This window comes from Arachis duranensis, chromosome 5 (genome assembly GCF_000817695.3).
Source record: "Arachis duranensis cultivar V14167 chromosome 5, aradu.V14167.gnm2.J7QH, whole genome shotgun sequence".
Taxonomy (NCBI): domain Eukaryota; kingdom Viridiplantae; phylum Streptophyta; class Magnoliopsida; order Fabales; family Fabaceae; genus Arachis; species Arachis duranensis.
The window spans coordinates 80,081,705-80,096,759 of record NC_029776.3 but is presented as its reverse complement, the minus strand read 5'-3'; the positions used below and the strand labels follow the sequence as shown (position 1 = coordinate 80,096,759).

The 15,055-nt window shown below is 37.1% G+C and overlaps 1 protein-coding gene, 1 long non-coding RNA gene and 1 pseudogene across 2 annotated transcripts; all 3 read right to left on the bottom strand.

Moving 5' to 3' along the window:
* Nucleotides 1-5,417: 5,417 nt before the first annotated feature.
* On the bottom strand, nucleotides 5,418-5,946 carry LOC107489660 (uncharacterized). Its single transcript, XR_008009638.1, has 3 exons — nucleotides 5,752-5,946; nucleotides 5,572-5,651; nucleotides 5,418-5,485 (listed from the first exon to the last, which is right to left on the bottom strand). It is a non-coding gene; the product is annotated as an uncharacterized LOC107489660 (long non-coding RNA).
* Nucleotides 5,947-5,992: 46 nt separating this feature from the next.
* LOC127739645 (pectinesterase inhibitor 10-like) lies at nucleotides 5,993-9,890 on the bottom strand. Its single transcript, XM_052261748.1, has 2 exons — nucleotides 9,453-9,890; nucleotides 5,993-6,261 (listed from the first exon to the last, which is right to left on the bottom strand). The coding sequence occupies exons 1-2, from the start codon at nucleotides 9,850-9,852 to the stop codon at nucleotides 5,993-5,995; spliced, it is 669 nt and encodes a 222-aa protein (XP_052117708.1). The 5' UTR covers nucleotides 9,853-9,890.
* Nucleotides 9,891-10,969: 1,079 nt separating this feature from the next.
* On the bottom strand, nucleotides 10,970-11,814 carry LOC107489653 (protein SEMI-ROLLED LEAF 2-like; annotated as a pseudogene).
* Nucleotides 11,815-15,055: the final 3,241 nt, after the last annotated feature.

Below are 15,055 nucleotides of genomic sequence, written 5' to 3'. Positions count from 1 at the left end.
TTTTTTGCTTAGAGTTAATGATGTGCTAAAGTAAAGAATAAAGGGGTATAATAGGCTCAAAATTGGTTTGTAATAGATAATGAAAAGGTTAAGGCCATATGGGTATGTAAGCTCAGTGAAACAAGGCCTCAATCATATAAGTGTATGCATACATTAAACAATGGAAATATAGAATTAAGCAAGTCAAAGATCACAATTTTAGAGAGAAAAATACACACTAAAACAAAATTTTGGTTGATAAAATGCAACCAATTCAAATAGGCTCAAAATCTCACAGGTTTTGTGTGTTCAAGCTTTAAACCATGTTCCAAAATAAAATTTCTTCATACAAGTTATTCAAAAAGTTTTTGATTTAAATTAGTGAAATACTATAAAAAGTTTCTTAAAAAAGAAAATATTACTTCAACCAAGTGGTAAAATATGCACAAATAAAATAGACATGCAATCAAACATGCAAATGCACAATGAAAAACAAAGATTGGGGTTAAGAAGGGACTAACTAACCCGCGGAGATCGGTATCGACCTCCCCACACTTAAAGATTGCACCGTTCTTGGTGCATGCTGAGATGTACAGGTGGGCGGGTGGCTCCGCAGCTTGTGCTCTTTGTGTTCCTTTCCTTGCCAGTGGTATAAGAGTAGCGTTCTCTTTACCTTTCTTGGTGGCCATCAGTAACGATTTGGGAATCTTGCAGTGTCCTTGGCTGGGAAGGCTCGTTCCTTTTCATCAACCTTGATAATCCTTTTAATTCTCTTTGTTGAGGGCTTGACTGCAGTTGAAGAAGGTTCTGCCACTAATGCTCTCTTTGTTCCTTTCCTTGCTGTGGGTTTAGGGGTAGCCTTCTATTTACCTTTCTTGGTGGCCATCCTGAAAGGAAACGAGAAAAGACATTAGCATTCAAGGTTTATAGCAAGGAGAAGAATAGGAAAGGTGGTAATCAATGCACAGGTATGGATAATGATGTGAACACATGGTCATGACTACATGTGGCAAATCAACAGTGGAAATATAGCAAGTGCATGTGAGGAAAATTGAATGCAAGGTGTTTATTGGCATGCCGTCAAAGGGCATGAGAAGCATAGGTCAAGCATTCAATGTCCAAATTAGATTACCAAGTCGCTCAAATTAATAAGATGTTTGTAAAAACAATTATATCTAAGTAATAAAATAGAAAAGGGGTTTTGTGAAAAGCAGGCATATAGAGTAGTAGATTTAGAAGAAATCTAAAAATAGTGCAAAATGCCATATGGGCGTTTTCACAAACACATAGCATGCATGTTAAATAAGGTATGGAAAATATTAATTAGAACATGCAATTAACCCTTATAATAATATGTAATTGTTTAAAAAAATCCCAAACAATCCATAAGCAACATAAAAATAATGACCCAAATAAAATTCCAACACCAATGAAAATAATGCAATAAATGAAAGTATGCAAATAAATGAAATAAAATGAAAGAAAAGAAGAAGGAGAAGTGAAAGAAAGGAAGAAGAGGTAAGTAAGAAGAAAAGAAGAAAGAAGAAAAGATAGAAGAAATTAGGATTGGGGAAGAAAAGATAAGATATTTGGCAAATTAGGATAAGCTGTGCGGAGCAAGTGACGCGGACGCGTGGGGAATGCGGTCGCGCGACTTTCGCTGTAAGTTAATCGACGCGGTCGCGTGACTCAATTTATGCTACTGGCGCGAGGGCAGCCTCGCGCTCGCACAACTCTCTGTTCAAAATCTTATTTTGCCAAATTTTGGGTGACCGACGCGATCGCGTGGATGGCCATTTTTTGAAAAATGACACGGTCGCGTGGGACGATTTGTGCCAAAGGCATGCCTCCAGCCACGCTCTCGCGTGACTCTCTGTTCGATTTTTTCTTCCCAATGCACTGGCGATGCGGACGCGTCAACGACACTGCCGCGTCGTGTGCGTGTTGTCCCTTTTCTTTTTTTATTTTTGAAAAATGCAGAGTGCAGTATGTAGAATGCGATGCTTAATGTGAATGCTATGCATGATTCCAAGTTCAATAAAATAAATTAAAACTCAAAAACAAACAAAACGAAATAGAATAAATTGAAAAAGAACGATCATACCATGGTGGGTTGTCTCCCACCTAGCACTTTTAGTTAAAGTCCTTAAGTTGGACATTTGATGAGCTTCCTGTCATGGTGGCTTATGCTTGTACTGATCCAGGAATCCCCACCAATGTTTGTATCTCCAGTAACCTCCGGGGTCCCAGACTAAGCACGTAAAGCCCTTACGAAGCTTCAAACAGATTCTTAGGCTCCCGGGGTGACAAATGTCAGAACAGATTCCAGGATCCCAAATCTTGCCTTTACACCCATCTTCTTGTTGATCATTAGTGTTCCAACCGGGTGGCAGGCAATCTGAATTCTCACTAAAGCGGCCAAACAACTTCCTAGACCCATTCAGTTGAGCTTTGCACCAACCTTTGCATTTAAACCTTGAACTTCTAACCATAATGAACCTTGCAGGACAGATCTTACCACTGACCATCTTCTTTTTACTCTTAATGCCACAAAGAGCTTTAAGTTGACCATCCGTCTCCAGTAGCCCATATTCAAGTGGAATTAGAAAGCTAAGGGATATGAATTTTACCCACTTGAATGTTGTGAAGGATGATGGCAACTTAGGGGGAGGTATTTTTAATGAAATTGCAAGCTCCACTCCCTTGTGCTCTTCTCTGATAATTACCAACTCTTTGCAAGCTTCTTCAATTTCAACCTCTTTCTCTTGGTAGCTTTCTTCCAATTCGATCTTTTCTTCATTGCTCACCAAGGGCATGGGAGGTTGTGCTTCTTCTTCTTGAATCTCCATCTCTTGATCAACCTCTTCCAAGTCTTTAACTGTGATATGCCTTGGAGGTTGTACACCCTCCTTAACATCAAATGCAACCGTCTTGAAAGGAGGTTCTATGTCTTGACTTTTTCATGGAGGTTCAGCATCTCCTAAGTCTTCAACCATTGCCTCCTCTTCTTCTTTAATAATTTTGGCCTCCTCCACTTGTTCCAATATCAAATCGTGCTGCTCACTATCCACCGGAGTGCCCAATTTCTCCTTCCTGCTACATTCTTCAGTAGGTTTCCCACATGAAACCATGGGGTTCTTTGAATGTCCGAACGTTGGAAAGTTAGTCGATTTCTTTCTTGATCCAGGTATTTAAGTATGCAATCGTATTCGTCTTCAATGATTTTCCTTCCAACTATTTCTTCACCTTTAAGCACAAAATCCTCCTTGTTGTCTTCTTTCACTAGTTCTTCAACTGCGCTATCAACTTCAAGGGGTGTTTACTACCTTCACCTTTAGTGCCTCCTTTAGCTCCTTATGAAGTATGGATTCGCGAAGATGATCCCTTCCCTCTTGTTCTTTGTCAATAGTATCAGTGGGATCATGTTGCTCTTGGATTGATGGATGTGGGTGCTCTTCCATGGATGGTGGTGATGGAATGAATAGATCATTCTGTGGTTGAAAAGGAAGTGTACTAGAGTTTGAGGGTTGATTGTTGAAGGGATTTGGTAATCCGATTTGGGCGGCGAGAGCTTGTACAGTAGAGTTTAGATTAGCAATTACTTTTTCCAAGGAGATTTGGGGTGGATAGGAGGGTTCATTTGTTGGGAGAAAGGGTTCATGGTAGGAAGGTGGTTCATCTTGATAATGATAAGGAGATGGTGTATATTGAGATGGTGGTTCTGTATATGGTTCATTTGGCTCATAAGGTGGTTGGTATGGTGGTTGAGGGTTAGGGTTATATGGAGGTGAATGACGGAAAAGGGCTCGTGAGTGTGGTGGTCCAAAGTTATGTTGAGGAAAGGGTTCATAGGCATATGGTGGTGGTTGTTGATAGTCCATTGGAGGTGGTTGTTGCCATGAGGGTTGATCAAATCCTTGTGGCTCCTCCCATCTTTGATTGTTCCAACCTTGATGCCTGTTCTCATTGTAATTTCTTCTTCCTGCAACATTATTGTAACCAGACTCATAGCCAAAGGGGTGAGAGTTCATAGTAGTAGGAGAAAATAAAAATAAAAACTAATAAAAAGAAATTATTTTAAAAAAGATATAATTTTTTAAAAAGGATAAGAAAAGATTTTGAAAAAGATATGATTTTAAAAAAAAATATTTGATTTTTAAAAATAAGAATGATAAGAATTTTTTTTCTAAAAATATTTATAATAACCAATAATAAGGCACACGTTTGCAATTCCCCGGCAACGGCGCCATTTTGACGTTGGGATTTTTGCTAGTAAAGAATTATTAAAAATATTCGCGTTGTAGATATAGCTTCTAAACTAACAGAAATCCCTTTGTGCAAACGTTTTGGTTGTCACAAGTAACAAACCCCTTTTGAAATTGATAACCGAGTATTCAAACCTCGGGTCGTCTTCTCGGCAATGTATGGGAACTGGAGGTCCTATCCTGGTTATCCTTATCAATTGTAATGAGAATTGGATTTTTCTCCCACTTTGTTAACCTCTAACTATGAAGGTAAGTTAAGTGATGAATTCCAATTTTCAATTAACAATGAGTTTGATAACTCAAGAGTCACCAGTTATTTAACCAGAGCCAAAAGGAAAACTATCTACTCGAATGAAAATAATTTGGATAAGTACCGACAACATAAATTAAAGAAAGCAATCATAGATCTGAAATATCTCAAATAGCATTAATTTAAAAGAGTAATCTGTAACATGGAAGAGTTCATAAATTTAATTGGAAAAATAAATAAAAAGGAACATTGAACCTGAATCGAGAGTCACTCTTAAAAACCAAGAGAGGTCCTAAATCCTAGTTTCTAAAAATCCTAATTTCTAAATCCTAAGAGAGAGGAGAGAACCTCTCTCTCTATAAACTACATCAAAAACTATGAAAAGTGAATTATGAGAGCATGGTTATGAATGGATGCATTCCCCCACTTTATAGCATCTAATCTGTGTTCTCTGGGCCAAAAACTGGGTTAGAAACAGCCCAGAAGTCACTTCCAGCCCTTTCTGGTCCGTACAGGTCGCGGAAAAGTGACGGGTCGCATGGCTCACGCGGCCGCGTGGGTTGCGTTCCTGCCAGTAGGGGTGTTCGCGGTGCGGTTTGGTTCGGTTTTTGAAGGAAAAGCCATCCGATCCGATCGTTTAATTATGCTGCGGTTCGGTTTGGTTCGGTTTTTTTTCAAGGTCATCCGAACCAAACCAAACCAATTAAAATCGGTTTGGTTTGGTTCGGTTTGTTTGGTTTTTTCAATCAAATAAAAAAAATTCTACCATACTATTATGCAAAGTCATAACACTGAAATCGACAAACCAAAATACACAATAGCTAACAAAGTATTGATCTAATGAAATATAACGACAACAGAATTCAAATACGACAATTAAAGAAGTTTAATAGTTCAACAGTCAACACAACTGAAAATAAAAATAAATTGTCATTAGCAAAGTTATGGTGTCTTCTCCAATAAAATAGCTAACTTCATAATGCAAACCAACCTGAAATTAAAAAAAAAGTTACATAATAAGAACAACAACAACAATAATAATAATAATAATAATAGTATAAGGAAAACAATTCCTACCATAACAACTTAACAAGATGTACTTTAATCAGACTCAACACCAGAATCTTCTTCATTGGGATCACGAGTGGGTGCAACTTCTACAAAATATATAAAACAAGAAACAATCATAACAATTAATATATATTAATAAAAACTAGATTAAAATAAAGAAAATTATAAGTAAAAACTTAACCATACCTAATTCCAACTTCTCCAATTCCTCGATGAGTTCCTCAAGGACAAGTTTTGGAGAGTTTCGGAGCCAATTTTGGGTACAAATTAACGCTTCAGCTGTCATCGGTGTTAGAGAACTCCTATAATTATTTAACACCCTTCCTCCAGTACTAAATACCGATTCTGAAGCAACTGTGGAAACTGGCATGGCTAAGACGTCTCTTGCAATCCCCCCAAGAATTGGAAATTTAGTGGAATTCACTTTCTACCAATTTAGAATGTCAAATTGCACGCCACTCTTCTCTAATGCCTCCATAAGATATAACTCCACCTCATTCTTGTTAGCACTCTCATTGAATTGCATTTCCTTCTCAAATTCCATAGCAAAAGAAGTTTCATGTGCCTCAAGCTCTTGTGTGCTAATTTCAGGAGGATCTTGCCGAGTAGACCTTTGATAGTTATCACCAAATAGCCTGTAGCTATCAAACACCCTAAAAAGCGTCTCCTTCACCTTTGAAGTTAAGAATTCAGCATCTTCTTTTTCATACAACTTTTCAAAACTCCACTTAATCAATTGAAGCTTATACCTAGGATCAAGAACAACTGCAATGAAAATCATCATGTTTGTGTTCTTTATATTTCCCCAATACTTATCATACTTGGACTTCATTTTCTTAGCCATGCTTGAAAGTATCGTATCCAAGCTTCCCATCCAATGCTTAAGTGTAGACAATATTTTACAAAAGTCATTAAAGTGTTGAGAAGATGTCACAAACGTTGAACCAGAAACTTTGTTAGTAACCTCATAAAATATTTTTAAAAACTTCACAAAATGCTTTGCATTCTCCCAATCCTCAGACCTAGGAATCCCACCAGCCATCATAGCATACTCAGAATCTCTCTCCCCCAAATGTTTAAATGCCTTTTGAAACTTCAAAGCACTTTCAAGCATTAAAAAGGTAGAGTTCCACCTAGTAGGAACATCTAAATGGACAGTGCCTTTTTCCAGAATTCTAGCTTCCTTAATCATAGTTTTAAATCTCTCAGAACGACCAGGTGATGCACGCACATGCCGAACTGCATTTCTAATCTTTAAAATTGACTCATGCATTTCTCTCAACCCATCATTCACAACAAGATTTAAAATATGAGCACAACATCTAACATGTAAAAACTCTCCCCTTAATGGATGTGAGTTCCAATCCTCCATTCTATTTTTCAAGTAAGAAAGTGCAACATCATTTGAACTAGCATTATCAACAGTGATAGAAAAAACTCGGGATATCCCCCAGCTCAACAAACATCTTTCAATCTTCCTACCAATTGTTTCCCCCTTGTGATTCTTGATAGCACAAAAATTCAAGATTCTTTTTTGCAATTTCCAATTAGCATCAATGTAATGAGCAGTAAGGCAAAGATAGTTCAAGTTTTGCACAGATGACCAACAATCAGTTGTCAAACAAACATTTTGATTTGGTTGAGAGAAAACAGACTTCAACTTAACTTTTTCATTCAAATAAAGCTTCCAACAATCCCTAGCAACTGTGAGCCTTCCAGGAATAGGAAACTTGGGTTGCAAACAACTCGTATAATAACGAAAACCCTCCCCCTCAAGATGCGAAAAAGGCAATTCATCCACAATAATCATTCTAGCAAGTGCTTGTCTACAACGATCAACATCAAATGACACGGCAGAAAGTGAGCTACCTATCCCTTTCCTATCATCTTTTACCACATCTTGAAAACAAAGAATCTTTTGGGTAGGATCTAATGCCTCCTTCGGAAATTTTTTGCATTGCGACAACAAGTGATTTTTCATGTTACTAGTGCCATTTTTATGTGTATCACATCCATAACTAGCCCCACACCAATTACATTTAGCTCTAGGATACTGTGGATTACTAGTTTCATCTTTAGTAAAGTGATCCCAAGTCCAAGACCTAGGTCTACAAGGTTTTCTCTTACCTTCGTCGGTCTCAGTTTCAGCAGAGTCATCAACGGGAGCTTCTTCAACAGCCCGCCTTTTCCCTCGGCCTCTACTAGCAAGCTTCCTTGTGTTTCGATGAGGAGCTGGCACAGGAGGCAATGCAGTCGGAGATCTGATGCTTGTTGATTCATTCGGAATAGGAACGGGAGGCAATCCAGTGTCGCCCATATTCTCACTTGAACTGGCGTCAAACTACATAAACAAATACAATAAATCAAGGACAGAACAAGCAATAAAAGTTTAAATCATTAAGCAGCAGCCATCAATAAACAAGCAATAAATTGAACAAAACCAGATAATCTTAACAATAAATCAATCACAGAAACAAGCAGCTGAAGTTTAGATCATTAAGCAGCAATAAATCAAGCATTAAACAAGCACAGAACCAGCAATAAATCAAGCACAGAACCAGCAAAAAACAAGCACTTTTACCAGCATTAAACAAGCACAAAACCAGCAAAAAAATAAGCACAGAATCAGCAAAAAATAGCCACTTTTACCAGCATTAAACAAGCACAAAACCAGCAAAAAAACAAGCACTTTTACCAGCATTAAACAAGAACAAAACCAGCAAAAAAATAAGCACTTTTACCACCATTAAACAAGCACAAAACCAGCAAAAAAATAAGCACAGAATCAGCAAAAAATAGCCACTTTTACCAGCATTAAACAAGCACAAAACCAACAAAAAAATAAGCACAGAATCAGCAAAAAATAGCCACTTTTACCAGCATTAAACAAGCACAAAACCAGCAAAAAAATAAGCACAGAACCAGCAAAAAACAGGCACCTTTACCAGCATTAAACAAGCACAAAACCATCAAAAAACAAGCACTTTTACCACCATTAAACAAGCACAAGATCAGCAATAAACAAGCACTTTTACTAGCATTAAACAAGCACAAAACAAGAAAAAAAACAAGCACTTTTACCAGCATTAAACAAGAACAAAACCAGCAAAAAAACAAGCACTTTTACCACCATTAAACAAGCACAAAACCAGCAAAAAAATAAGCACAGAATCAGCAAAAAATAGCCACTTTTACCAGCATTAAACAAGCACAAAACCAGCAAAAAAATAAGCACAGAACCAGCAAAAAATAGCCACTTTTACCAGCATTAAACAAGCACAAAACCAGCAAAAAAATAAGCACAGAACCAGTAAAAAACAGGCACCTTTACCAGCATTAAACAAGCACAAAACCATCAAAAAACAAGCACTTTTACCACCATTAAACAAGCACAAGATCAGCAATAAACAAGCACTTTTACCAGCATTAAACAAGCACAAAACCAGCAAAAAAATAAGCACTTTTACCAGCATTAAACAAGCACAGAACCAGCAATAAATCAAGCATAGAACCAGCAAAAAACAAGCACTTTTACCAGCATTAAACAAGCACAAAACCAGCAAAAAACAAGCACTTTTACCAGCATTAAACAAGCACAAAACCAGCAATAAACAAGCCCTTTTACCAGCAATAAATCAAGCACAGAACCAGCAATAAACAAGCAGCTGAAGTTTAAATCATTAAGCACAGAACCAGCACTGAATAACTGATAAACTGATAAACTGATAAATCAATAGACTGCTAAACTGATAAATCAATAGACTGATAAACTGAACAATAAACAATAAATAAGCAATAAACAATGAATCAGCAATAAACAATAAATCAATAAACTGATAAGTTATAACCCTAGGTCTAAATTGAACAACAAATCAAGCAAAGTTTACCTGAATAGATGGCTCGGGCTCCATATGAACTTGAATCGGACAATCGGTGGCTGGGTGGGTGGGCTCCAGAAACGCTGCTTGGTGGACTTGAGGCGGCGAGGTCGGACGTGTCGAGGTCGTGGGTGGGCTCCAGAAACGCTGATGGGTGGACTGCAGGCGGTGAGGTCGGACGTGGCGAGGTTGGGGGTGGCTCCAGAAACGCTGCTGGGTGGACTGGAGGCGGCGAGGTCGCAGGTGGCATGGTCAGAGGTGGCTCCAGAAACGCTGCTGGGTGGAGGGCTGGAGGCTGGGTCGTGCACCGACGGTGGGGGTTCCCCTCTGTTCGGCGGTGGAATTTGGAGGAACTGAGGAAGGCTTCGATCTGGGATTTGGAGAGGGAAGCTGTCGGCCTGTCGCGCATGTGGGGAAGGAGAAGGGGACAGGGGGAGTGGGGGTGTGGCCGTCTCACACTCTCATCTCACAAGTCACGTATGGGTGTCTGCGTGGGTGGGGGGATTGGGGTAGGTTTAATTTTTTAGGGTTTTGGGATGAACCGGTTCGGTTCGGTTCGGTTAGGGTTTTGATAGTGAGAACCGAAAACCGAACCGAACCGCAAAAAAACAGCAACACATCACTTTTTTCGATTTTTTCGGTTTTCGGTTATTTCGGTTTTCGGTTTTTTCGGTTCGGTTCTTCGGTTTAGTTCGGTCCGGATCGGTTTTGAACACCCCTACCTGCCAGGTCACGCGTTCGCGTCGCCTGGCATCGGGGCAGCTATAGCAAATTATATATCAAATCGAAGCCCCGGATGTTAGCTTTCTAACGCAACTGAAACCGCGTCGTTTGGACCTCTGTAGCTAAAGTTATAGCCATTTGAGTGCGAAGAGGTCAGGTTGGACAGCTTAGCAATTTCTCCAACTTGTTGTATTCCTTCCACTTTTGCATGCTTCCTTTCCATCCTCCAAGCCATTCCTGCCTTATAATATCTGAAAACACTTAACACACATATCAAGGTATCTAATGGTCATAAGAGAGGATTAATAATAAGCAAATATAAGATCAAAGAAGCATGTTTTCAATCATGGCATAAAATCAGGAATGAAAATGTAAAACATGCGAATTGTATGAATAAGTGGGTAAAGAGTTGATAAAAACCACTCAATTGAGCACAAGATAAACCATGAAATAGTGATTTATCAATATGCATCCACAGAAGTGTTGTCCAATATTCAAAATATGCAACTAATAGAAGGGTTGCTTTTTGGCAAAAATAAAAGTTACTTTTGTAATAAAAATACAAAAAACAATAAAATTTACAATAAAATTTTTTGTTCATACATGTGTAATTATTTGAATTAATAAATAAATTTGTGCACAATAGAAAAAATTTATAAAAGAGACAAAATAACTAATAATAAAATTCCAATTAAAATAGATATTAAAAGGTTCAATTAGTATTTCAAATACATATTTATCAATAATTCTCAACAAAATAATACACAACAAAAAATAAGCAACTTATCATTAAAACTGAAAAATTATAATAATAGAAAATCCTTATAACATCTTTGCTCCAAATTCTCAGTTATCTGCAAAGATATAACAGAGAAACTTAGATTGAAGCAAGTACAATATTCTGACCCCCAAACTAATAACTTCAGACTTGATCAATGATCTAAGATATCGTTCCACCACATTAGCATATTAAATATCAAGACTAACAACTATTAAAGACTAAATTGCCATAATTCGTCATGATTACATTATACAATTGAACATGGCAGTGACAAAGAATAATATTACCTTAGGAATTCTTAATTGATTCTTAGAAGCATACTCGCATAGCTTTCGAATTTTTCTATCATTAAGCTCAGCCTCCTGCCAAACATAGTAACGATCATGCACATCAGATCATGGGAAGTGCATATAAGAGACAAAGGGCTGAGAGTAGCTACAAAGCATTCGAAACACAAACATCTACAAAATTCTAATAAAATTCTCTAGAATATGAAACAAACTTCTCATAACCATGATTTTAAACAATGACCTGAAATAAATGTGGCAATCAAGGCAACCACATCATCACAGAAATTGTAAATATATTTTTCAACTATGGGAGTAATCACAATGTAACCGCAACCGCAAAGCAATATAAAACTATGCTCATTCCAAACTTACAAACCAAAAAGCAAAGTACCTGAAGTGAAAATGGCATAAAAACATTAACATGAGCCGAAAATGTCACCTGATTCTGCGGGAAAATATCGGCTAGCAACTTCTTGTATCATTTCAAAGGTTGTCTTGAGCTCGTCCTCATAGCAAGACAAACAACACAACATAGATTGCCACAAGCAGGCACAACCCGCCTAGACATAACTCCCATTTTGCTATGAAATTGGAATCAGACTTTACAGTTCACACACACCCAATTTTCTCACCTGAAAAACATTTTCACATCAAAATTTTCCTCCATGATTTAACTTTTCATTACTACATAGTACATACAAATAATCAGAACTTAAAAAGAATTTTAAAAAATCACTGAAATATTTGTGCATCACGGTTACAACAATTACAATTTTGCACAAATTACACTAAGAATTAAAAAACCAAGTCAAAATCCAGCTGTATTCCGACATAAACAAATGAAACCAAAACAATGGATGAAAATCGGAAGCTAAGCTAACCTAAGCTAAGCTACATTGACTCACTCACCTAAAAATCGAAACGAAAGAGATTCTGCTTCGTTGCAGAATCAAGATTCTCCATCGGATCACGATCTGGACTATATAATCAACACTCAAAAACTAATTTAATAAGCGCGTAAGAGACTCAGGTTTTCAGAATCAAAATTGGAAGAGATTAGAAGAAGGAGGGAAAGTGAAAAATGGAAAGAGAAGGAGTACGTAATTGAATGTTGTTGGGAGTAATGGGAATGGGGTCGGAAGAAGTGAAAGAGAAGGTTGAAGTGTTCGTTCGTCTTCGACAGGCTGTGTGGTGTGTTCAGCGCTGAGAGTGTGTGCCACAATTAAATGCCGTTATGAAAATATCAGGCAATAGTTTTGTGTTTTGTCCCTCTCTTATTTCTGCGGCAACAAAAATGTTTCTCTCGATTACCACTTACTAGTTACCACTGTAAAATTACACCATCATTGGGAAACTATAATTAATCATGGGCTAAAACCTATAGATATTGTAGGTTTTAACTCAAATAATTTAGACCAATTCTAAATATGCATACAAAAATAAGTGAATAAATTATATGAAGAAAAAGCATGAAAGTAAAATCTGCTTTTTATAAAACCCCCAAAAGAAATACTGATCTAAACCCTTGTATAGGAAGGAGAAGAATTAGTAGATATAACCACCATGTAAGAATAATTCTCCTGCCTCTTCATCTATTCAACAAAGCAATAATTTGAGATGTCAAAACAAATAAATACATACATAAGTAAGATTTCAGCTATATACTTATTCATATTTTACAAGGTGCACACAGTATAGTTAGCAGCCAAGGGTGCAGTGGCGCCTCAGGAATGTTAAGGGATTCTGAGTGTGACAGTCCACCAATTCTAAGACTGAATTTTCATAATTTTCTTATCAACATGGTTTTTTCTGGATATCTTCGATTAATTTTATGATTATACTAAGCTTCTTCACATTTTCTTCTACATTAGATAGTATTTTCTAACAGATTATGATTAATTTCAGCATATGAACGAAACTTTTTCATCTTTACTTAGTCATGTCAAGGTAGGCTATGCATGTAATTAATCAAATCACACAAAGAAGCCTAGTAAATCACACATATATACCTATTTAATTTGTCCTATTTTTATTTTATAGTAAAATTTTAAAAGTCATTATTTATTGTAAGAGAGATTTATATAAAACTGCTAATGATTAGTGGATATGTGATGCAAGATATAAATATAAGATGAGGATTTTGTAAGCTAGCCATGAAGTTTGATTACTTCACCTGGTTGTAAGCAAGTGCTATAGAAATAGCACCTCGCATGAGACCAGATCAACAGATTGTGACCTGTGAAACAAGATCATAGGAGACAGGAGTCATGTACCAAGGAAGGCTCTGAAAAGAAATTGAAACAGGAAAAGAAAACACATACTTGTTGCTTTATGTCAATTTTCACATGTAGGGATTTCTAGAGCAAATTGGATAAGAATGAGAGAGGGAAAACAAATGCTGCTCTTCCAACTAGGATAAGTTCTAGAAGCACTGAACTAATCCCAACTGATTTTCCAGGACTAATAAATCAAGAGACCAAAAATGTTAATTAAAATTTTTACGTTTTACAAAATTTATTAATCTAGAAATGTTAGTATTGCCGTTAGCTTATGAATCGCCACTTCTCTATGTCCAGTGCATCCATCCCAACATAAAGGAATATAAATATCTCAGCAATGAATGACAATGTTGCAAAAACATGCCTGCAATAGGTTAATTCAGATCAGTAATCTCATAATAAATCAAAATGTTAAAATTTTTGACGTACTTGGTTGTGACTCTTGAAATAAAATTATTAGTATTGGAATTAATTGCATCAGTAATGAATAGACATGGAAAAATACCTCCATTAAAATTAAAAGGAGATTCTCACCTCAGCAAGCATGTATGAAAGGTAAGCCATCAGTATCATAAGAGCAACCCTAACCTGAGACATTATTAGACAATAAACACATTCCTCAATTTCCCCAATCTGAGAATAGAATTAGCTTCCTAAGATTACAGAGGAGAAAAAACCTTAACCTGAGACATGATTGCAGCGAGCAGTGAGGATTACAGCAGAGACGGCTCAAGCAGAGCAGCGAGGACGTGAGGCATTGACGAGCTGATGACGACCATCGAGCAGCGACGACGACCAGAGACGACTCAGGCTGCGCAAGGCAGAGAAGAGGGATTACAGCAGCGGCGGATCCGGCAATGCAAGGTAGAAACGGTAATAGCAGCGCAAGGCAGAGATAGCTCTAGAGGTGCAGGAAGCGGCGGTGGCGACTTCTCTCTCCATTGTCGCCTTCTCCATCTTTCTCTTCTTCCTCCTTCGATGGCGGATCTTCCTTTCTCTCTTTCTCTTTGTCATTCTCCGTGTCCCTCTCCATCACCGTGCTCACTTTTTTCAGCACAATGTAGAACCCTAAACCTAGCCCATTTCCTTGCTCGTTCTCGTTTGAGAAATACTTCTATTATTTCCTGTTAAGTTGAATTCGTTTTATTTCAAAATTGATGGAAAATTGGAAACTTGGAAGCAAAGATATATACCAATTATAAGATTTATTTGTTAGAGAGGGATTAAAAATTTTAGGCAACACTTAGCAGGCGAAGTTTAAAATAAATTTAAAGACAACACTTAGAAAATATAACCTATTGACTTTATAATAATTGTCTTTATATGTTTGATAGAGCAACGCTTGTTAAGTGTCTTTTAATTTATCTAAGACATCATTTATAATATGTTGGTTAAAAATATGTTGTAATAGATCTATTTACTAGCAATTAGTATAAAGTGTTGTCTATTTTTATTTTAGGTAACTCTTTTAAAGTGTTGCCTTGAAAATATGTTGCAATAGATAAAAAATGTGGTAGTGTCCTTCTTTTTCGTGTTTCT